The 25,638-nt window shown below is 42.3% G+C and overlaps 1 protein-coding gene across 2 annotated transcripts; it reads left to right on the top strand.

The window, feature by feature from the left end:
- Positions 1-8,378: 8,378 nt before the first annotated feature.
- On the top strand, positions 8,379-23,881 carry IL17D (interleukin 17D). 2 transcript variants are annotated; one of them, XM_073613456.1, is made up of 4 exons: positions 8,379-8,773; positions 10,690-10,784; positions 12,275-12,582; positions 22,641-23,881. In XM_073613456.1, the coding sequence occupies exons 2-4, from the start codon at positions 10,770-10,772 to the stop codon at positions 22,963-22,965; spliced, it is 648 nt and encodes a 215-aa protein (XP_073469557.1). In that variant the 5' UTR covers positions 8,379-8,773; positions 10,690-10,769; the 3' UTR covers positions 22,966-23,881. The 2 variants fall into 2 exon arrangements, with proteins under 2 accessions (XP_073469557.1, XP_073469556.1); XM_073613455.1 differs by lacking the exon at positions 10,690-10,784 and having other exon boundaries at positions 8,382-8,773.
- Positions 23,882-25,638: the final 1,757 nt, after the last annotated feature.

Raw genomic sequence — 25,638 nt, 5'->3', positions numbered from 1 at the left:
ATTGGGCCCCATTGTTGGTGTCATTGGGAGGAATTGTACCCTTCATTGCTGTCAGTGAATAAAATAGTGCCCCAAGGGTCGGATAGAAGCAAGCAAAGGGCCGCAGTTTGGAGACCACTGTTCTAGGGGATAGACAACCAGTCTCCCGAAGATGCCCCACTTTGCTGGTCACTCCCTAGCCAAAGGGTCCTCCCACATACCAGGGCTGGTGCAAATTGGAAAAAAAGTGTCTGTGAGCAGAAAAACAACGATGCGTGTTTTAGCCAACAAGCTCTTATGCACACAGTCGCCTGTGGCTGTATGACATAAAATTCTGGCATATATCCCTGGCCAGGAGACACAGCTGCTGGGTACAGCTGCCCCATAGAAATCGAATTCCGAATGTGGCTGTTGAATAACTACACGCACGAGTCTGCGTCCAGGGCTGTACTTCCATACTTGTGCACGGTTATGCAAGTACCAACACATTCCCGTGTACAGCCACATCCTGTAACTGATTTCTATTGGTCAAAATCATGATGTCATCTGCCTGCTTCTCCACCTCGGCCAATCAGAGGAAGCCTTGTCTTTTATTGGTAAAAATATATAAGGCTTCTCCTAAATGGCGGAGAACTACTCAGCCCGACTCTATTTCCAGCAGCAGACGGAAAGTTGCCAGTACTGCTGCGGAAACACAGCTCCACATACTGTATGTTGCTAACGCTACTATAGTGCATTACATCACACACATCGGTCACATTGTTCTGTAATGGAAATGGTTTGTTTGGGCCTGCTGTCTGGAACTTATAGGATGTGTGAATGAGGCCTAAAAACACACAAACTCTCACCTTTTCTGTATGACAATTCTAACAAATGAAATATGACGATTGGTTGCAGAAAAATGATTTTATTGAACGGGATCACACAGAATTCTGCTCTCATATAGCTACACAGAAACACTTTTTGTTTGTGTCTGTGTCTGCTCTGCATAAGCGGACACAGACCAATCATCCACCTGCTCGCCAGAGGTCACCGGACAGATTCCCTGCTGACCAGGCGGACCCCTGGCGGAGTTTTCCCTAGGTGAAAGGGGCCTTAGTTGTTATATAAAGCTTGTACAGCCTTATATAGATCAGGGAAAAAAACAATGTATTCTTTATTCTATCCTGGCCTAATTCATGTTTGCTCCTGGTTCAGTTCAATGTTTCCTTTGGTTTGTGTATAACCTGTATTGATGGCCTGAATTTATTTAATAAATGTTTAAAAAGTTAAAAAGTGTTTTGTGTCTATTGAAGTGGCTGGACCAAGCAGAGAGGGCTGCAAACGGAGAAATATATAAAATCAGGATGACGGAGAGTTAACTGCGCTTTCTACTTACTTTCCATAACCGCAGCAGATTAGGCAATTATTCATTAAACTCTCTTCCCTGCATTCCGTATTAACAAAATAACATGGGATGGTTCCAATTAACAGGTCAGTAATGTCTCACATATGTTTGTGACTGTAATGGAAACTCTATATAAGCTGGCTGAATATCATCTAATAATCTTTCAAAGGGGCGGAATCCTTTCCATGATGTAAAACGTATTAGACATTACCACATTAGACATTACTACTGACACGACACACCTGGTGCTAGATGCTACAGGGCGCATTAAAGCTGAACTCCGGACAAAAACTTTTTTGATGTGCGCCGTGAACATAAATACCCCCTAATGAAGTGTGTCCCCTGTGTCTAGGGTGCGGCGTTATGTACAACCCTGACTTTCACTCATCCCCGTATAGTGCAGTCAGCACCAAACGTCCGATCACAGCGGGTCACTCGCACTCCCGCTCCTCCATTTAGTAAATATCTTGCATTCTTTTTTTTTTTTTTAATGATTTTGAGGCTCTCCGTGATTGGAGGAGGGAAGATTGTGACATTCACCCATGTCTTCTCCAATCACAGGGTACCTTTTATCCATTGAAAAGAATGTAAGATGTTTACTGACTGGAGGAGCTAGAGTGCGAGTGACCCGCTGTGATACGAGTACTTCATCCAGAACTGTAACAATGCCAGACATTTCGACTGCACTGTACAGGGGTGAGTGAAAGCCAGAGTTTTTTTACATAACGCTGCACCCTATACACAGGGGACACACTTCATTAGGGTGGAATTATTTTTCAATTTCAAGGCATTTTTTTTTGTCCAGAATTCAGCTTTAAAAATACTTTTTAAGTGCCCTCTGGGGTCTACTGCTTGTTTTGTCTGGGGGGTGTAAAGCAGATGAATACTTACTTTATTCCTCGCTCATGCAAGCTTCTTCTAGGGGATGGACAAGTTTTGTTAACTTCATTCTCTAAACCCTGCTGCTTACTAAACACAGGAGGTCGCCTACTCAGCTAGGGTGCCTTTCAGGGAACATTTTGCATTTTCTCAATGGATGCAAAGTGTTCTCTGATTGGGTGGTGGGGAGGCGGGACGGTGACATTAAGATCTCCACTTCGTCTATTCAGAGATCACTATGCATTCATAATAAGTGTTCTCTGAATGGTGCCCATTCTAAGTGCACAACCTCCTGTGTTCAGTAAACAGCAGGGCAGATGCTTGATATAGGACCTAGAATCAAGTTGCAATTACTGTAGTAGTGGTGCCTGAAGGTTAGTGTTAGGACCAGTTCACACATGCAGTCCAGTGCGTTTTGTTTCTGCATCAAAAATGCATGGAAGTAGGTTATATGGTTTTCAATGGCATAGTTCATAACAGTGCTTACAGTTCCAGTGCGTTCCAGTTCCAGAAAAAAAAAGTAGAACATGCTGCATTTTTCCTGCACTAGACTGTGCTAGAATGCTTTAAAAAGCATCAAAAACGCACTGGAACGCACATGTCCTTATTAAGGTTAAGAAGAAAGAGGGGGGAAAAATGCACTGGACTGCATCAAAAACGCACCAAAAACACATAAGCAACGCACTGGAATGCATCAAAATAGTGCATGCGGAAAAGCATCTGGAACTTATCCGGACTGCATTTCTATAGTGTGAACTGGCCCTTAAAGTGTTACTAAACCCTCAACAGTAAAATAATTCTGTATATGCAGTAAAGCATGCTTGTTATGCTCACTGTGGAACCTAAGGTGTTAATCCTCTGCATTGTGTAAAAAAGGCTGTTTGATCCTGTCTTCTCTAATCCTCCCCTCCTTCCACTGACTCCAAAACAGGTCCAGATAAGACCGTGTTACTGGAGTCAGGCTGCACATACTCAGTTTGGTGTGTATTGCTAGAGTTTTTTTTTCTTGGAAGGGTGCATGTAATAAGCACAGGGCCAATCAGCACTGTCCAGACAGAGGGTCAGGGGTCCTGCAGCCTGATAGGACAATCGTGGGAAAATGAAAACTCCTCCTACAAGCTTTAATCAAGCACTGATAGAAGTCACAAGACTGCTATATACTGCTGATGAGAAGAGGTATTTAGCAGTTTATATTTACTAAAATAATTGCATTTCCATGTTCTGTGGGAGACCAGATACAGTGAATACAGGGTCCTGGGTTTAGTAACACTTTAAGCCTAGTACACACGATCAGAATATTGTACAAAAAATATTGCTTTCAAAAGGATTGTACGATAATCTGATAGTACGCACTTTTCATCTGAAGGGACAAACACGAAAAATTTTTGTTTAACCACTTCCCACCCGCCATATAGCAATATGACATGCAGAAAGTGCTTCTGTTATCCTGACTGGACGTGACCAGGATAACCCACGATTGCGCACCCGCGGGGGGTGCGCTGCGCGGCAATTTTTGTTGTGTTGTGCCAGTCTGACACACCGCATCTCCAATTTGGGTAAAGAGCCTCTGACGGAAGCTCTTTACCATGTGATCAGCTGTGTCCAATCACGTATTGGCTTTTCCTCTATCAGACGCGAGTAGAGGAGAGCCGATCGGCTGCTCTCCCCTGAGGATGCCCACCCAGGACTGCCAGGGATGCCACCCAGGACCACCAGGTATGAACTTTAGAGGTGCCAATCAGTGCCCATTGTAGATGCCAGTCAGTGCCCAGTAGTAAAGCCTGCCAGTGCCTCCTTATCAGTGCTGCCTATCAGAGCCATCTATCAGTGCCCATTAGTGCCACCTATGAGTGCCCATCAGTGCCACCTCACCAGTGTCCATTGGTGCAGCCTTATCAGTGCAACCTTATCAGCAGCCATCAGTGAAGAAGAAAAATTACTTATTTACAAAATGTTATAAAAAAACAAACAAAAACTTTTTTGTTTCAAAATTTTCAGTCTTTTTTTTTATTTGTTTAGCAAAAAAAACCCAGTGGTGATCAAATACCACCAAAAGAAATCTTTATTTGTGGGAACAAAATGATAAAAAATTTTGTTTGGGTAGTGTTGCATGATCGTGCAATTGTCATTTAAAAGCCTCGTACACACGATCGGACTTCAAACAAACTTTCCCGTGGATTTCTGTCCAAAGGGCGTTGGCCGTGAACTTGGTATGCATACACACGGCAGGACTTTTTCAGCCAACTTTCACCAAATCACGTGGTTTTTCAGCTCTTTACCGCCACCCTTTGGTCAACTTCTGTATTGTCTGATCTTTTGCATTGGTTCTGAGCATTCGTGTTTGTACTTTGAACTAAATTCCGATGGATTTGTGTACACACGATCAGACTAGCCGACCTAGAACTTTTGTTGCAGGAAAGTTTGTCTGTTTGCACAGCCAACATTTGTCCAATGAAAACCAAAAAAGTTTGTCTGATGGAGCGTACACACGGTAGGATGTTGCCTTAAAACAGGTAATTTGCATGTTTGTTGTCAAAAAGTCCTATCGTGTGTATGGGGCTAAAGTGTGAGATCGCTGAAAGCTGAAAATTGGTTTGGGCAGGAAGGGGGGAAAGTGGTTAATCAGTACAGTTTTCGTCCGAAAGTACAATACATTACATCACAACCAAATTTTTTTTCTGTTATATGAGAATTTTCGTAATTTAGTAATCTATTTGTTTTCAATACAGAACCTCGTCCTAAAATTTTGTCCGATAATCTTATTGTGTGTACTAGGCTTTAGTTTTCCACTTGTGAGTAGGAATAATTTTCGGAGTAGCATGTGGCCGAATCAGCTTTTGTATGTACTCCAAGTGCAAATCCTTATATGACAGTCCTTCTACGTTGCATTTAAATGGCCAGAATAGGGCCACAAAGGGTATTGCATCCAAATTCAACCAACATGATCTATAGAAAACAATAGATTGTTTGTTCATTCATTTTGCTTGTGTTGTGACATTCATCAAATGAATGAGAGCACATACAGTGGGAACAAGTCGTGTCCGAATACAAAGAATCCGCTCACATTTGTTAATGAATGTGTAACTGTGGAGGTCCTTTCACAAATTTGACACATGCTACTTAGGGACTGAAGGGACTGAATAGGCTGAACTATTGAGATGATGGACCTGTCCATCCGCTGTCATTGAAACTGAGCTCTAATTAAGGCCATCAATGAACCCTCATGAATACACAGATGCATCGGGCAAGTGCAAGAAGGTCAGGATTAAGAGGAACACATTCCAAGAGTTCACCGGCACCATAGTGCTTGACATAGGATGGCCCAAAGGAGGCCAGCAACCCCAACTAGGAATGGAAAGCAAAATGCAGAGGTGAGGAAGGGATAAACTTGGTTCATCAACATTACAGTATAAAAAACTCTTGCTGTTACCTGAAATCATTCAGTTCCCAATGACCAGCAGCAAGACTTTATTATAGACTCAGTTGAATGTCTACTTGAGGGATTACACCCAGGCATATGGCCAGATAGGCATCCATGATTCTACCACCATAAGTTGGTAGGTGAAAGCATTGTTCATACCAGATGACATATGAAGAGCTATAGAGGAGAACAAAACTATGGCTGAGGGTGTTTCTAAAGTTAAAATTTGGTCCTATATGGGTAGAGGAGCTGTGGATTCTACCTATTCGTATGCTGACATGGAGAATTTATTTCAATGGGCCTTCTTAAAGCAGATCTTTACTGCATCTGAGCACCACAACGCAAAAACACTATTTAATTCATTTTTAATATTCAAAGGAAACTCCCCCATCCATCCATGTCTCTATGCTTTATTTTGCTGAGAAATCACTTTGAAGAATACCCCTAGCATTTCTGGCTGTGGCCATCTTGAGTAAGGGTAAATGATTCATGTAGCGTTTATTCCCTGGAATCCATCTGCCCTAGCCTTAGGCATGCAGGCAGTAGAGGGCACTTAACCCCTCCTGAAGACTCCTGGGATGTATGGTATCATTTGCCTAGGCAAGAAACCAGAAAGTTACTGAAGAGATGTAAAACAAACAAAAAAAGGTTTAAATATGATATATTTACTTATCTATTTACTAATGCCAGCAGCATAAGGATTAAAAATAATTAATGGTTATTGGTAGAGTAAAGTTCCTCTTTAACACATATGCTGTAAGTGCACTAAAATCAAACCTCCCAGCTTTTTGAGATTGGAACGAGGGACACCTATTAGCAAAAGTATGTAGCATAGGACACACCCCTTGCCACGCCCTCTTAACCACTTGCTTACTGGGCACCTAAACCCCGCTCCTTAAATTAAAAAAAAATACAAAACCGTTTTATATTTTGTTAATAAATTTTGCAAACAGGTAATTTTTCTCCTTCATTGATGTACGCTGATGAGGCTGCACTGATGGGCACTAATAGGCGGCACTGGTGGGCACTGATGAGGTGGCACTGGTGGGCATTGATTGGTGGCAGTGAAGGGTACTGATCAGCACTGGTAGGTGACACTGATAGGCAGCACTGCTAGGTGGCATTGATGAGGCACTGATTGGCATCACTGGTGGGCACTGATTCATGGCACTGTGGGCACTGGCAGGTGGTACTGGTTGGCACAGATGAGGCGGCTTTGCCTCTTCCTCTTCGGGACTGATGTCCCTTGCACAGAAGCCGGTGATCGGCTTTGTTTTCTTGCGCTGTCAGTGTGAGGAGAAAAAAAAATGATTACAGATCTTCTGTTTACATCACGTGATCAGCTGTCATTGGCTGACAGCTGATCACATGGTAAGGGGCAATCTCATTGACTCGGTGATCACAGTGCGGACGCGGGAAGCGTGCAAAGGGGAGGACGTCTATTGACGGCCTCCCGGCAAAGTAGGACCTCGCTGTAGCCGTCATTCGGCTATAGCGCAGATATGAAGGAGTTAAAGGAAAATTATACAAAAAAATATATTAGTTAACCCCATAAGTGCTTTTTTACCCACTACTATTCCCTTATAATGGTTTTTAAAATTTACAAACGCAGCAATTGGGTGAAAGGTTTAGCACTGGGAAACACTTTTTGAAAGATAAATAGTGCATTTTATATACAACTATATAGATCAGACCAAAAGGAGGAGGACAGAAGGACAGAGGGACAGTCTCTCATAATCAGACAGTTGCTAAAACGCATTATTCCTACCTTTTAATGTAACACAAAGCTCCATTCCAATGATAAAAATTAGCCACGTAGAAATGAATAGGATTTAGTATAGGAAGTAAAATTTGGTGCGTTAAAGCTGAACTCCAGGCAAAAAACAATATTTGGGCATTAGCTAGGTACCAATACCATACCCATAATCATGTGTGCTGCTGCTTTATTCCTGAAAATTGTTCGATTCATCAACCCCCTGACAGCGTTGAACTTCCGCTGCTGAAAGTGACAGTCAGGGCTGGAGCACAGCAATCACAGCAAGCAGCTCACTCTATAGCTTCTTCATTCAGAAAAAAAAAATAATAATATAAAGTGTTCTGCGACTGGATATGGCCTATAAGAATATCACAATCTCCCCTTGTCCAGTCACTGAACACTTGTTATTCTACTGCGGCCATGGCAGTATGAGGGCTCATTCACACTACTGGGTTGGGATACATTGCTCAATGCAATCCCAAAGCAAAGTAAGGCCAAATACCAGTTTCAATGGTTCCAGTTCACTCCAACGTGCTGACTTTGGGTTTGCTAAAAAAACAGGACAGGTTGCATTATTTGTGTGGGGTGTTTGGACACGCTACAAGGCAGAACTATACACTGCAGCGTGAGTTAGGTAAAAGTAAAGAATTGAAGTAAAAAATGTACTTAAAAATCAAAAAGTGCATATGCACTGACATGTGCGATGTGGTGTGGCTGGCCTTCCCTAAAATTCTGATTGGCAGCCGTGACTTTGTTCCTTTTACTGTTTATTAAATAAGCCTTCTAGAGTGAGTGCTAGTAACTGAGCCCTGGTATGTAGCATTTTTTGAAGGAATGTTATGTAAGACGTTAGCCGTCATGTTGGCTGTGACTGGCCTCTCCAGCTGTTCTAAACACACAACCCCTGTGAGCCTCCCAGCAAGAGTGTTTGTGTGAAAGCTCCTGGTGTCCAGGGCATCAGTCCAACCCCAACCTAGGGAGAGAGAATGAGAGAGAGGGAGAGAGAGGGGACTGGGAGTGGGTGGATTGTTGTCTCCATCTGCTGCCAGTTCCCAGGTCATTCCATTATCCAGCTTCTACCAAGAGCAGTCCAGATCTCCTGACTATTCCCACCTGGGTGCTGCTTCCTTCTGTCCTCCTTCCTTCTGCTCTAATTATCCAGCCGCTGTGTGATAGAAGACATTAATGGTGTACCGGCTCTCTTATGCAATCCATGATCTGTGCTGTGTGAGGTCCCCCTGTCCTCCTCCTCCTCATTCCAGATCATTTCCTCCAGCCAGCTTGATTTCAGCTCTGCTCTCTCCATTACCAGTCCCGTCTTCACACCTTCAGGATGCAGCCAGAGAACAAGGTGAGGATGGGGGAGGACCACAGGAGGGGATGGAGGTGTGTGAGTGTACATGGAGAGGGAGGCTGGACTTTTCCTGTGAAATGCTGCTCTGTATATAGAAGAGAAGTGTATGTGAAGGAATGTTCAGAGACTGTATTTTGAATGCAAAAAAAAGTAGATGGAAACTTTACTAAGTAAATTACTTTTTTAGTTTGCTAAAGTACAGATATCGTAAGATGTGGTAATAAATAAAATACTTCATCATGCCTTTAGCGCTTAAAATATTTTTTAGTTTTAGGAATTAGGACGTTCGTAAACATTTTATATGCCTAGCTTAAAATTCACAGCGGTTCCCTGTATACGTGGCCATAGTCACATATGACACATCCGTGATGCACAGAAGCAGCGCCATTTACACAACTATGACCACACGCAGCCATTCACATGTATGGCCGGCTGTACACACTAACTGCGGCTCACTGGGCATAAAAAAAGGAATGCAAATGTCCATGTGCATGAGATGTAAGGGAAGGATTACAAAGCTGGGATGATACAAACTTTCACACAACAAGGTTAACAATAGCAATTGTGAGAATCAATATGTGCACCATCTGAAGTTAGGGATACAGTTTTATATAGGAAAGGGGGGGGGTATATTAGGAGCTGTATATGAGCTTGCAGAGGATATAACCTAGAGGCCATGCTTCCAGTATGTCATCTTGTGCTTCTCATAGTTGAGAGAGGTTAGTGTGATGTAATGGGAGCCCACCTCTCATTAAAGTGGGGAAGGTGGGTTGGTTAAGAGTGTTGTGAGGTAGGTATGTTGTTTCATTGGGGATAGGGTATTCCTATGCACGTAAAGTAAAACTTTAGGCAATACAGTAAGGAATGGTTACAACCCCTGTAAGGTATACTTTTGCCCTCTCATTTGGGAGATATACTTTCACGTCCTGTCCCATAGCCAAAACAGGAAGTGAGAGGAAATCTCTTAGGGGCCCCCAGGTTTTTTTCTCCTTTTTTATTGGTTGAACTAGATTGGCTTTTTTCAACCATACATCCCCGCTATTACTTTTCTGGGGACAACCCAAAATTTGGGAATTTCTTTTACTTTCAATGATAATGGTAAACAGGACAAATAGAGAGGGTGCATCTCCTCCGGGGGCACAAACAGCTATAAAAACTGATAGGGGTTCTAATCCCTCTCCCCTCAAACCAAAACTGTAAGTCTTTAGTTACACTTTAAGATGGAAAAGAGAGGTGGAGCTCAGTGAGGTTAGTGGTTTGCAGGGAGGGCCTGGTTGGGAGGATGCATACTTAGGTAAAATATTACATATTTTTATGTGCAACAGTTGAAGATCCAGTCTAGGCAGTTGATGGTGATCTACCTAAGGTGACCATATTTTGAAGAGGTTTTTTTGGGGGTATCATTCGGAATCTTCTCTTGTATCATTGTGCCCATTATTCTCTTGTTTTACCTCCAAGAAGCTCAATGTGGGTTGTTTGCAGGCATCTGCTTATTCAGTTTTAGATTTATTTAAGTTACAGACGTGTGTCCAAAGTTTATTGACTTTGGGGTGATCACACCAAATGTGCAAAATGAAGCCTCATGGGTTGCATCCTCTAAAACAATTTTTGGTGGGGGTTCCAGGCTTGAATTTTGCAAGTGTTTTCTCATTGTGTCATGTACCATCAGAGGAGCACTTTGTGGGCATTTTACTGGGTAAATGAAATTATTAAAACACTTTGTGTTTTCCAGTTAATACCTTTATTCATTCTTTGTTACAACCCAGTGCTGATCTCCTGCAGTTACTTCATAGCTACTCTATATACATGAACTGAACAATGGCTGCATGCCATTTTCTATATGTGACAGATCATGCTCACATGATGTGTGTACAAAAGCCACTTATAGCATCCATGGGAATCTTATGTTATAGGCTGACAATGCAGGAGCTCATTTGGGACTGGGACAGAAAACTGTCACTCTATAACAGGAAGTGCTGGAACAAGAACCTTCATGGAAGGATCACAGGTATTATTTTAATAACAGCTACAGATTTTAAAGTATTAAAAATTACTTTTAAAATTACATTACCATGCTGAAAGCATATTTGGGATTTTAGTGTGGGGTGCGTTGCATTAAGGAAGCCCGCTGAAAGTAATGGACTGCCAACTACCAAAACACGTGTGCAACGTCTTAGTGCGTTGAAAAAGACAACGCGTCAACATATGTAACATGCATTGCCACCATGTGTTCCCACAACACAATAATTAAAATTGGTCCTATTTTCCAGGGATATTCCTGCTTTGTGATGATCATATCCCCGGACTGGCAAAGATTTTCAAAAATGCCTCACAACGAAATCCTACCTCTCTAAAACGTTAACATACCCATAGTCATAAGATGATCCTCACCTACTCCAATCAACTTCAATCAAGCAACCAGCAATTTCTTTGGAAGGAGTTAGGATCTCCATGAAGGGCATGTTATATATATGTAACATACAACCCCATTTGTGACACCAGTAATCCTCAATTTAAAAAATGTGGAAAAGAGTAAAATAAATACAAAACAAATACTATAAAAAAAATGAACCATGTAAAAGACCCCACCCCTTACACAAGCATCTTTTCTCCATCAATTTAATCAGGATATAGCCAATACGTGTTAACGATGCCATGCCTCAAGGGGAAACATGGCCCTCAAGGGGAAACATGGCCCCATGTGAGGATGTTTTGGAAACATATTTTTGACTTATACTGCAAAAAAAAAAAAATCTTCAAAGATTCATGGTCGACATCCCCTAATAATCCCTTGTGGTTCAATCCTAACTTGCAACATAAAAACATACTGCAGGCTTTAAAGCAGAACTCAAACTATACCTGAAGTTCCATTTTAAAACATGACACTTGTTGATATGATTGTTTAAATAAAATCACCAAAAAATTCACTACTGTTAAGGCAGAGATGAGTGAGGGCCTCTTGAAGCTCTATAGGGGAGGTTCATCCGATGTACACAAGATCTACTAAGAATATAACCATTTGCAAATTGCCAACCTGACACTCTGTGCAAGTATGTGTATGTCTATGGGCATGCTAATATTCTGCAGGGAAAGGTTGTTTTAGACATTCATTTCTGACAATCTGCCCTTGTATGTACTGTTTTCGTCTTAGCGGCATATCTGTTCAGATATGAAAAGGCCATCATGAAGGATGCAGTCATTTAGGGTAACATGGGTGCTTGCAATGGTTGTTCCTGCTTTTCCCTATACAATTTGGATAGTTGAAACTGTTCCACTCATTTCTGTTAGACGTGGCCAGGGATTGCTACATCCACTGCAAATGAGATCTACATCCACTGCAGTCTGATCTACAGGTGTATGCTAAGCTTACAGGCACTCTTAGATTGTATATAAATAGAAGCCTGGCTTAAAAAAAAGGAGATGTTAAATGTTTTATTTCTTGACACATCTTTTACAGAATTCTTAATAATTTGCTTTGTGCATAAATGTCTTTTGCAGGTGTGTCTGACGCGGTTGCCTTTGGTACTAGTTTTTGGTCTGTTGATTGTCAGCACAGATGGTTCAAAACCAATCAAACGAGCACAGCCAAAACCCAAAGGATGTGCTGAACGCCAAGAGGAGGTGTTGGAGCAGATGTATGGGCATCTAGCAGCAGGCATGCTCAGTGCCTACCACCACACACTGCAACTGCAGCCATTGGAGAAGGAGAATATTACCTGCCCAGCTGGAATCCATGGGAGGGCCCAAGCGGAAGGCAAGCAGCAGCTGCCGGTCAATATAAACAGCATTTCTCCATGGGCATATAGGTGAATGAATAGACATTTTTATACTATTAGTCACTAGTGTTTGTATATTCCATTCCATAGTGATCTGCCTGAGCCATGCTCCGGGGGGGTGGGGTGGGGGTGGACATATTTACCGCAGTTGGTTGTGCAAAACCAGCTGAGCTTAATCCATTTATATTGCACCACATCTAAGTCCCTGGTGCCCAACCTGTGACCCAAGGGTTACAGGTGGGCCTATAGTGCTTATTGTGGGGCCCCAAGCCTCAGTGCTTATTGTTTTCCCATCAAGGTGCTCTCTAGGACTCAGTGAAGGAAGAATAGTCATTAGACTCATTTTGCTAGTTACAGTGGATATAAAAACACACCCCTGTTAAAATGTCAGGTTTCGTTGATGTAAAAAAATGAGACAACGATAAATCATGTCGGGACTTTTTCCACCTTTAATGTGACCTATAAACTACAACTCAATTGAAAAACCAAACTGAAATCTTCTATGGGGTGAAGTAAAAATAAAATAATGCAGTTGCATAAGTGTGCACACCCTCTTATAACTGGGGATGTAGCGGTGTTCAGAATTAAGCAATCACATTCAAACTCATGTTAAATGGGAGTCAGTACACACCTGCCATCATTTAAAGTGCCTCTGATTAACCCCAAATAAAGTTCAGCTGTTCTAGTAGGCCTTTCCTGACATTTTCTTAGTTGCATCCTACAGCAAAAGTCATGGTCCGCAGAGAGCTTCCAAAGCATCAGAGGGATCTCATTGTTAATAGGTATCAGTCAGGAGAAAGGATCAAAATATTTTCCAAGGCATTAGATATACCATAGAACACAGTGAAGACAGTCATCAAGTGGAGAAAATATGGCACAACAGTGACATTACCAAGAACTGGACGTCCCTCCAAAATTGATGAAAAGACAAGAAGAAAACTGGTCAGGGAGGCTGCCAAGAGGCATACAGCAACATTAAAGGAGCTGCAAGAATATCTGGCAAGTACTGGCTGTGTGGTGCATGTGACAACAATCTCCTGTATTCTTCATATGTCTGTGCTTGGAAAACATCCAAGCCCGGCTAAATTTTGCAAAAACACATCTGAAGTCTCCCAAAAGCATGTGGGGAAAATGTGTTATGGTCTGCTGAAACCAAGGTTGAACTTTTTGGCCATATTTCCAAAAGATATGTTTGGTGCAAAAACAACACTGCACATCACCAAAAGAACACCATACCCACCGTGAAGCATGGTGGTGGCAACATCATGCTTTGGGGCTGTTTTTCTTCAGCTGGAACAGGGGCCTTAGTCAAGGTAGAGGGAATAATGAACAATTCTAAATACCAGTCAATATTGGCACAAAACCTTCAGGCTTCTGCTAGAAAGCTGAACATGAAGAGGAACTTCATCTTTCAGCATGACAACGACCCAAAGTATACATCCAAATCAACAAAGGATTGGCTTCACTAGAAGAAGATTAAAGTTTTGGAATGGCCCAGCCAGAGCCCAGACCTGAATCAGATTGAAAATCTGGGGGGTGATCTGAAGAGGGCTGTGCACAGGAGATGCCCTCGCAATCTGACAGATTTGGAGTGTTTTTGCAAAGAAGAGTGGGCAAATATTGCCAAGTCAAGATGTGCCATGCTGATAGACTCATACCCAAAAAGACTGAGTGTTGTAATAAAATCAAAAGGTGCTTCAACAAAGTATTAGTTTAGGGTGTGCACACTTATGCAACCACATTATTTTAATTTTTGATTTTTTCTTCCCTCCACCTAAAAGATTTCTGAAACTTTGGTTTACTTTTTTTACACTTTTTCCATTTTCTGTGCTGCTCTTTACTTTTTTAAGGTATATAACATTTGGTGGCAGTAACTTTTAAGTTGTAGGGAGCACAATGTAAGATTCATAAAGGAGCTGTAACAACAATGATATCCCATGTAGCAACTCTCCGAGTCTTCAACCATTAGTCTCTGACTTTTTTTTAACATTATACAGTCATTTAATAAAGTAAGTATACTCCATGAAAATCGTTGATTTTTTTCAACACATTTGCACAGGCAAACATTACATGTTTATTAAAATATTGCCTACAGATAAAGGTGACATACTTGCAGTGACATATAATATTTATGTGGTGTATACATTTACATGATCTAAAAGAAAAAAAATCTAATTTCTCATATAAAGAAGGAAGTACATCCCTACAATTATCACCACTTCAAATTAAAAAAACATTAGACCTAGGTTAGATGCAAATTATTGGAACCTCCTTAGAGAGTGTATGCAGGTGAAATGTGTCTTATTTAAAACTCAGATATCTAGCGGTCTTGTGTTCTCTTTGCTATTGACATGTGTTGTCATCATGCCATGATCATTATCTAAGTCCATCAAAAATAGTTGTAAATGCCTTTGCATTAAAAAAATAAAAATAAAATTACAACAAGACTACAGTTTGCCATTGAACACATAGACAAAGACCAGGCCTTCTTGATGTGCTTCATTTCAGACTCGCCAATTAAAGATAGAATCATGTGGTTACAGTAACAGCAGACATGTTTGCAGCAAACATTATAACAACTGTGAAGCATTGTGGTGGAAATGCTATGATTTGGGATTGCTTTGTTGCTTCAGGGTTTTGGCAGTTTGCAGTCATCAAGTTAACTATACATTCTACATCATGTTAAACGATGTGTTTTACATCATTTATATTTAGGAATCAGCGGATATATATAGATAGATAAACTATGTATACAATCTGGTTAGGTCACATAGGTAATTAAACACAGTTGTTTATATAAAGCCTGTGTATTGTTCCCTAAGACATTTAGCAATACATAGTATCTTACCATTTCTGTAAAAAGGGCCTTATCAAAATATGCTTGATAAGAATGTGAGGCCATCTGTCCAAAAGTTGAAGTTGAACTGGAAATGGGTCTTTCAATATGATAATGATCTGAAGCACACTAGAAAATCCACCAAGGAATACAAAATGAAGAAATAGTGTTATGGACAGGCCTAGTCAAAGCCCTAGTTTCATTCTCCATTAAAATTTTGTAGGGTTATATTGAAATGACCAGTTCATGCAAGAAACTCCACAAACATCACACAACTGAAGGAATTTTGCATTGAAAAATGTGTGAGACTGAAGGGAAGTTATACAAAATGGCTACAATTAGTCATTTCTTCTTAAGGGGCTAACCAGCCTCTGATGCCAAGAGTGTGCTTATTTTTTTCCACAATACACAATTAAGTCTACTGAAATTTTTGTTAAATAAATAATTGAAAAGGCAAATATTTCTTGTGTTTATTTCAAGCAGATTACCTTTATCTGTAGGCACTGTTTGTATAAAGATCTAATGTTTACCTGTTCAAAATATTTTGAGAAATTCAACAATTTCCATTTACCCTGGTTAAAATAGAAATGAAAAGGTAAAAAAAATTGTGTATACATATAAAAAAAAACATGAATTACCTTTTTTTTTATAGGTGATCACATACCCTCTGTTCTTAACTGCATAAGGGGAGGAGAAACAGCAGCGCACTGATCTACTGACCGCACTAGGCAAGAGAGCACAGCGTTGTCAGTTCTCTAGATGGGCTGGGGACTCAGCCTGCTCTTCTCCAGAGATCAGACTTGTCCTGACAGCCCCCCCCCCCCCATGCGCAGCCATACAGCCATTTAATGGGTATATCAGTATGCTGCTGTTTCTCCTCCCCAGCGAACGGCTGTGCGGGGGGGGGGGGGGGCTGTCAGGACAAGTCTGATCATTGGAGAAGAGCAGGCTGATTCCCCAGCCCAGCTAGAGAACTAACCACACTGTGCTCTCTTGCCTAGTGTGGTCAGTTTTTAGTAGGAAAGTAAAGAGACAGACAGGAGCACCAGGTATTTCACATAAAGTTAGCAATACAAAAGAGAACAGGATACATTTTTCATACAAGTACCTAGTACGGCAGGCACATATTAGGAGTATGAAATGTCGGATTTACATTCTTTAATGCTTTATGTGACTGTAGGGACATTATAGGGGCCGCACTTGAGGCCTTCGATGTCTAAGAAGACTACAACCATTGCATCAAAATCCTATTTTCTTTATCGTACATCATGGGACACAGAGCCAAAGATAATAACTTAATGGGAAGTCCCACAGCAATGCTACTTGAGGGGAGGGAGACAAAACCCGCAGGGTACCCCCAGACTCGAGGACCTATACTGCTGCCTGCAGCACACTGCGCCCAAAGGCGATATCCTCATACCTCCTTACATCCACTCGATAAAACTTGATGAATGTATGCACTGAGGACCAAGTTGCGGCCTTACAGATCTGAGCCATGGAGGTCTGGTGACGCACTGCCCAAGAAGCACTAACTGCCCCAGTAGAGTGCGCTTTAACTTGAAAAGGGGGAATCTTACCCCTTAAATTATAAATCTAAAATTATAACTTGCCGAATCCACTTAGCAACAGTGGATTTCGACGCTGCCTGTCCTTTCTTAGGACCCTCTGGCAGAATAAATAAGACATCAGTCTTTCTAATCTGAGCAGTTGTCTTTAAATAGATTTTCACTGCTCTCACCACATCAAGACAATGTAGTGACTTCTCTTCCCTGAAACATGGTTTTGGAAAAAATGATGGCAGGACAGTATCTTTGTTCAGGTGAAAACCTGACACCACTTTTGGCAAAAGGTCTGGACAAGGGCGTAACACCACTCTGTCCTCATGAATAATCAAGTATGGCTCTTTACAAGAAAGAGCAGCCAATTCCGAAACCCTCCTTGCTGAGGATATAGCAACCAAGAACACCAGCTTCCTTGTCAGAAGGACTAAGGGAGTATAAAAAAACTACGGACTAAGGGAGTATGCTGTATCAGTTCAAATGGCTGTTTTTGGAACACTGATAAAACTAAGTTCAAGTCCCAATGGTTCAAAGGAGGTTTGACTATTGGATTAAGCCGCATCATCCCTTGCATAAAACCCCGGACTAAACAATATGTAGAAAGCAGTCTTTGAAATAAGACCGATAAAGCTGAGACTTGGCCTTTAATGGTACTCATGGCCAATTTCATCTCTACCCCTAATTGTAGAAAGGCAAGAATTCTGTCTATGATATATCTCCGAGGGTGCCAACCCTTGGATTCACACCAGGAAACATAAGCCCTCCAGACCCTATAATATATAGTTCTGGAAGCTGGCTTCCTTGCATTAATCAGGGTAGAGATAACTGACCTGGAAAGCCCACGTTTCTTCAGAATGTGGGTTTCAATAGCCAAGCCGTTAAATTTAGAGACCGTAAGGTAGGATGGATATCGGCCCCTGTGAGAGTAGGTCTGGACGTAGTGGGAGGGACCATGGACCCTCCACTGCTATCTTTATGATTTCTGCATACCATGACCTTCTGGGCTATGCTGGTGCTACCATAATTCCCGGCTTTCTATCCAGCTTGATCCTGCAAAGAAGTCGTGGCAGCAACTGAATAGGGGGAAATGCATAGATCAGTGAGAACTGATCCCACGGGGTCACCAATGCATCTGTTCCGCATGCGAGTGGATCCCTTGTCCTGGACATGAAGTTGACTGACTTCATGTTGAATCTGGACGCTAGAAGATCTACGTCCGGAGTCCCCCATCTTTGGCAAACAGCCTGAAAAATGTAGGGGTGAAGAGACCATTCCCCTGGGAATAACTGCTGGCGACTCAAGTAGTCTGCCTGCCAATTCTCTACTCCCAGAATGAAGACTGCCGATAGGCACGGAACATTCCTTTCTGCCCAAGTTAGAATATGGTTCACCTCTCTCTGCGCTGAGAGACTCTTGGTGCCCCCTTGGTGATTGATATAGGCCACAGCTGTGGCATTGTCGGATTTGATCCTGACAAGACAATCCCGTAACCTGGAAGTTCAGGCCTTTAGAGCCAGACGCACTGCCCGAACCTCTAGGATATTGATGGGCAAGTTTCTTTTGGCTCTTGACCACTGTCCCTGGACAGTTGTTTTTCTAGTACTGCTCCCCAGCTTGAAAAGGCTGGGATCTGTCGTTACCACTTTCCAGATAACTGGTCTGAAGGATTTTCCTTTCAGCAGATTCTGGGTTAGTAACCACCAACTGAGGCTTTGGGACACCCTTGGGGACAGTCGCATTGGCAAGTCTAAAGCTTGAATTGTTTTGTTCCAAGTAGACAGGATACTTTTTTGCAACAGCCTTAAATGGAACTGGGCATAGGGAACCGCTTCGAATTAAGCCACCATGTTTTCTAGCAACCTCATGCAAAGGCGAATGGATGGATCGCCTTTTGACCTGACCATCCGCACCAGCTCCCTTTTGCCTGAGGCTGGGCTGGGCTGTTTCTATGATCACACCCAGGTACTCCAGCCTTTTTATCGGTTTTAAGGAAGATTTCTCTAGGTTGAGAATCTAACCCAAACTTTCCAGGTAACCAGTTGTAATGCGCATGCTTTGCTCTAAACAAGCCACTAACTGGTCTATTAGCAATAGATCGTCTAAGTACGCCAAGACTGCGCCCTTAACCTGGCTAGAGGTGGGGCCAGGACATTTGTAAACATCTGGGGTGCTATAGCTAGCCAGAAGGGCAAGGCTACAAATGGGAAATGCTGCTGTTCTATCTCGAACCGCAGAAACCTTGGGTGAGTGGGAAATATAGGAACATGCAGATATGCATCCCTGATGTCGACAGATGCCAGAAGTTCTTCTAGTAGGATAGAAACCACTGAGCTGATCATCTCCATGTGAAAGGAGCGGATCTTCAGGAACCGATTTAGATTCTTTAGATCTAGAATGGGTCTGACATCTCCATTCGTTGTGGTACTGTGAAAAGGTTTGAATAAAACTCCAAACCTTGCTCTTCTGTGGGGATCTGCATGATCACCCCCTGAGCCATTAATTGGTCTAGTGCCTGAAACAGAGATTGCCTTTTCTCTGGATCTTTGGGAACGTTTGACCTCAGGAAATGAGGCGGTGGAAAGTCCTGAAATTCCAGCTTGTACCCCAGAGTTACCGTGGAGATGACCCATCTGTCCTGAATTTTCTCTTGCCAGACTTCTGAAAACTGCAGAAGTCTTCCCCCTACCCTGGCGACGGGGGGTGCCTCATGATGAGGCTTTAGGATTCTGCTTTGCAGCTTTCCGGCCCCAGGACTTCTTTTGAGCCTGGGCCTGACCCTGTGGTTTTCCTCTACAGTCTGATGGCGGAGGCCGTCGCCACTGCCTAGAGGCGGAAGCCCCTGGCGCAGGAGAAAGAGCCTGTTTAAATGAAGGGCATTTATACTTTCTTTTGACTGGCAAAAAAGTACTTTTCCCACTAGAAATTGTTTGGATGTATTTGTCCAAATCATCCCTGAAAAGCCAAACCCCATGAAAAGGGAATCCAGTCAGGAGCTTTTTACATGGTGCTTCGGCTGACCAATTTTTTAACCACAGGATTCTACGCATATGTACTAGCATAAGCGTAAGGCGGGAGGCCTGGTGAATAGAATCTTTAATGGCATCTATGGCAAAGCATAATGCTTTTGGTGGTTCGGCCAATTCCCGAGCCTGTTGTGCAGGAACCTCTTTAAGGGCCTGTCTAAATTGGTCCTTTAGGGATTGACAGACGCCTATTGCAGCGACTGTAGGCTGAGTAACGGCACCTGCCAAAGAAAAAGAGGATTTTAACAGGAATTCCAACCTTTTATCTGTTGGATCCTTAAGCATTTGTGCATTGTCTACTGGACACGTTAGACTTTTATTCACACTGGAAATCGCAGCGTCAACTGCTGGTACCTTCCATTTTTTGGTGAATCTCTCCTCCATGGGATAGAGAATTGAAAATCTCTTTGGAGGGAGAAAATGCCTATTCGGGTGATCCCATTCAGCATAAATAAGCTGTTCTAGTAATGCATGAACAGGAAACGCATGCAAAGGCTGTGAAGGTTTTAAGGAACCCAAGGAAGAAACCAAGCTTTCAGCAGACTCTTTTAGGGGTAGCAAGAAAGTAGAATGAACCATCTCCGTAAGAGATTGTATCAGCAATTTCTCAGATTGTGAGGCTGAAAAAGGCTCACCCTGGCTTGCCATAATTGGTATTTCAGGCGAGGATGACAGTGTGGAGATGTGACTGGAGATCCTAGCGCCTGGGAGTGAAACCTTTGGTACCCTTTTGGTCTTTGTGGTGTCTTTTTTGGTACGCATAGTCCTAAGCACAAAAGCAGCGGCGCTATTAAATTGCACTTAATCGCTGAACATACTCATGACAGTAAAGCCGCTATTAAGTTCAGCCTAGTGCTGGGAAAAAAGTCTTCTTGTATCAGGAATGTCACTTGCCACCTTTCCGTGCCCCACCGTTCCTGTGTCCCAGTGTAGGCTGCTTGCTTCCTCCTCGCTGGCGAGGAGAGACTGCTCCAGCTGATCCTTTAAGCCTCCCTGCGTCCTCGTGGACGTTGCACAGTGCTGCGACTAGGCCCCGCTCCCTCTTCATTTGAAAACATATTCCCGCGCTGATGCACGGGCAGCTTTCAGGTCCGTGGACCCAACACGAGGGGGGAGGGGCATGGCGTATTACGTATTACACAGCAGGCAGAGGAAACAACTTTTTGATGCAGACAAAATGAGACCTCCGCTTCCCCCCAGCGGAGGGGGGGTATTACAAGGGGGATACAACCATAGCTGTCTCCCTTACCTTAAGAGGAATCCCCCTGCACAAGCTGCTGCAGCCACACACAGACTGACACTGAGCTGAAGTGAAGACAACAGATTAAGGTATGTGCATACACTCCCTCTAGTGGAGATTTAAGGCATAACAAAATTTTTTTCCCTTAAAGTGGGGTTCCACCCAAATTTTGAACAATATCTGTATGTATTCTCTTCCTTGCCTAGATGCTGACATGCCGTTTAAAAAAATTTAAATCGCCGTAATTACCTTTTATTTTTCTATTCTTCTTTGCACTTCCTGGTTCTCCTCCCGTGGGAGTAGGCGTGTTTCTAGCCTCTCCCAGACTCCTGGGAGCTAGTCTCAGGCTTCCCAGGATGCCGCTGAGCATGTGTGGGAACGAACGGTGAATGCTGGGAGCACAGCATTCACCACATCCAGGAAATAAATGCTTGTGGGCTTCAAATACCCACAATGAAGATGGAAACCGCCTGCAGTGAATAATATAAGTTATTCTTTCCGACGAAATCTGACACAGGCGGACATATTACACACAATATGTGAGTATGTAATGCTGAGAAGAAAAGTTTGTGAATGAACTCAAAAAAAAAAAAACGATAATAGGTGGACCCCCGCTTTAAAGAAGAAAGCATAGGTGGACTTTTTAGTTCCTAAGTTTCTTTCCTTACCTTATCCCCGCCACAGGATTTGCTGAATTAACAGACAATCCAACCTTCACCCATCACGGCGGGTTGCGTTTAGCAAACCTTCAAGGACGGGGTCTCTTTTTATCGGGATTTCAATCCCTTGGACCTGTAAAAAGCACCCCACCAGGAAAGCTTTTAGGTAATGTAGCATGACCAAAGCCCTGGGTCCCGGGGTCCAGCCCTGCAAAGAGTCGCTACGGGCAAAACCACATGCTTTGGATACGAGGCCCAGGTACCATCCACTTTGGCCTCAGTGGCACTTTGAATGGATCTGGTCTATGGAGGCTATTTAAATCCAGCATGGATCCCTCCTGGAGCTCCTCAGAGCACATCTTCACTCGTGACCAACACCTTAGACACTGGCGAAAAAACTGATGTGCTCCTGGAAGGAGGAGGGGTTATATAGGGAGTGAACTTCCTGGATTGGGTATACCAGTGTCCATCACCTGAAGGTGCCTATATACCCATTAAGTTATTAACTTAGGCTCTGTGTACCATGATGTATGATAAAGAAAAGTAAATAGCTAATCAAAATTGAAGCCCACAGTGGGCCTAAATGGGCCACACATAATGTGAGTCATTCAAGCCCTTCTGAGGCAGTTGCACACACTGTGCTCCATCAGAACAAATGAATAGAAAAGTACAGCGGAATAAGAAATTGATTATACTTTGATTATAGGTATAGTAAACAGGAACATCATTTGATATGTCATAGTATTAAGACTATTTGTTTTCAACTCCTAGAATTACATATAGCCCTACAAGATACCCCAAGTATATCCCAGAAGCATATTGCCTGTGTAAAGGTTGTCTGACAGGCCCCTTTGGAGAAGAGGACTTCAACTTCCGAAGTACACCTGTGTACATGCCCACGGTTATACTCCAACGTACAACTTCATGCACAGGCGGTCGGTATGTCTACGTTGAAGACTACATCACTATTCCAGTGGGCTGTACCTGTGTGCCAGAAGTAGAGAAGGAGACTGAACAAGATAGTGTGAACTCAAGCCTAGAGAAAGAAAAGTTCAAAGTGCACATAAATAAAAGTGAGAAACCATCATCCAACTGAATATGGAGATGACATGACAAGCAGGACATAAGAAGGAAAGATGTTTCTGTGTAGTCTATTAGTATTTCCATCAAACAGATCTTATTTCTGTAGAGATATGAGGAACATTCACTTTAGGGTACCCCATTGGAGTAAATACCACATACTTATACTGGACATAATCGGGTACCATATTACAGTCTTAAAGGGACCATCTCTTAGTAGGGCTGCAGTGAATGAAGAGGAAACCGCTCCTACACCAATGACTACTAAGACAGCAGCTACCCAACTTGTAGTTATGCTATTAGATGGTTCATCAGCTGTTCCGTAGTTTGTGGTGGATAAATCGGGACCTGGCCTAGAACTATTTTGTGCCTCAATCGGTACAGCTACATAAAACAGATAAGAGAAAAATGGTGATACTGCTCCCCATAGCAAAAAATCAGGGTTCATATTTCACTCTGGGACAACCTGAGACAGATCATTGTAGTTATCGGAACCAGCATCATCTTTCTATTGCCCATAAACTCCAGGATATGGAGGGTTAACACTGTCAATAATTTAAGAGAATCTTGGAAATGCATGTTAGCCGTGCAAATTGGAGACAAAATAAGGCAGCCTACCAGTCACTGAAATGAAAGTCTTGGGGCCTGGACTCTCACAAATTTGTGCATTTCACACTACACTTTGCCCTGTTCTAGTTTATCAGGAGCCATATGTCAGGGTGATGATCGAGGCAAATTACTCTATGCTTGCTGCTGACTGTAATGAGCTACAGACTGTACAGACTGGTACACATGGACATGCAAAGGAAACCGCAGGTGCTCTGATTCTGATCAAATGTGCCTGAAAACTATATATGAAATATTACTATATTCCTTTTTATTTAGCAAGGTTATAAAATTATTTTCTTTTAAAAATAAATACCTTAATTCAAGTATTTGTATGTTATTTTTACTAGACATTTTGTATGATTATTTACCTCACATAGTCAAGAAGGAAAGGTATATAGGGCAAAAAAGGGCAAGTATTAAAATGCAGATATGTATTATTGATATAAGAACAGACACCAATCTCCCTTAACACAAAAATCCAGCTATATCAATGCAAATAATTGAAGCTATGGAGGACATTTAAAGTAAGAATTGGAAAAATGACCATAGTGAAGAAACCTCTATATTCTTAGTATTTATTATGACAGAGAAAATTGAGTACTGTCCGTGATACTTTTTTTATTTGCACTAACATACAATTTTTCAGGACAAGCTTTCGGGGTATGTCCCCTTCTTCAAGGTCCAAGCAGTGCTTGGACCTTGAAGAAGGGGACATACCCCGAAAGCTTGTCCTGAAAAATTGTATGTTAGTGCAAATAAAAAAAGTATCACGGACAGTACTCAATTTTCTCTGTCACAATTGCACTAATACGGCTACAATCAAATCTAGTATTTATTATGAAAGCTAATCTCCATGTTTCATTCAACTTTAAATAGTTTGTTTGAACCAAGCTGATCCAAATGAGTTATTTACTTCACTAACAGTTGCAGTGGCTGGGAGCACTGTATAAACTTTTTATCCCAATCTCCACACAGTATCATCCCTCTGCTTCATTCACCCTGTGAATGTGTGCTGTCTGCACCTCTCATGCTGCTTCTTTGGTCACTACCACAACTAGTCATCGGAGGGAGCTCTGAAATGATGAAGCGATCCCTGTTACTCTACCAAGATGGTTGCCTCCATAGAGACACAATGGGGGTTATTTACTAAAAGCAAATCCACTTTGTACAAGTGAAAACTACAAGTGCAAAGTGCATTTGAAATTGCACTTGGAAGTGCAGTCACTGTAAATCTGGGGGGTAGATGTGAAATGAGGGGAAGCTCTGCTGATTTTATTATCCAATCATGTGCAAGCTAAAATGCTGTTTTTTTTATTTTCCTTGCATGTCCCCCTCTGATCTATAGCAGTGCTGAACTTTCTCCATTTATAGACAATTTGTCTTACCGTGGACTGATGAACAGCAAGGCTTTTGGAGATACTTTTATAACCCTTTCCAGCTTTATGCAAGTCAATAATTCTTAATCGTAGGTCTTCTGAGAGCTCTTTTGTTCAAGGCATCATTCACATCCAGCAATGCTTCTTGTGAAAAGCAAACCCAGAACTGGTGTGTGTTTTTTTATAGCAGTGCTGAACTTTCTCCATTTATAGACAATTTGTCTATAAACTGTAACCAACACCTCCAATCTCATCTCATTGATTGGACTCCAGCTGGCTCACACCTCACTCCAATTAGCACTTGGAGATCTCATTAGTCTAGGGGTTCACATACTTTTTCCATCTGCACTGTGAATGTTTACATGGTGTGTTCACTAAAAACATGGTAACATTTATTTTTTTGTGTGTTATTAGTTTAAGCAGACTGTGTTTGTCTATTGTTGCGACTTAGATGAAGATCAGATATTTTATAACCAATTTGTGCAGAAATCCGTATCATTCCAAAAGGGTTCACATACTTTTTATTGCAACTGTATATATCACTTAGACAAAGACATTTCCCAGACGAACAGAAAGCCAGACTACGAGCTATTGGTGACTACCTAGCTTCGGCCGGGCTCCCCTCTCTGACACCAGAGCAACAACTAGACCTCAAATCACCCATTTCCCCTCAGGAGGTTATTGGGACAGTGAAGGCTCTGCCT

This window comes from Aquarana catesbeiana, linkage group LG02, assembly GCF_042186555.1.
Source record: "Aquarana catesbeiana isolate 2022-GZ linkage group LG02, ASM4218655v1, whole genome shotgun sequence".
Taxonomy (NCBI): Eukaryota; Metazoa; Chordata; class Amphibia; order Anura; family Ranidae; genus Aquarana; species Aquarana catesbeiana.
Note: the sequence above shows the minus strand (reverse complement) of the source record. Positions and strands in the feature narration are given on the sequence as shown.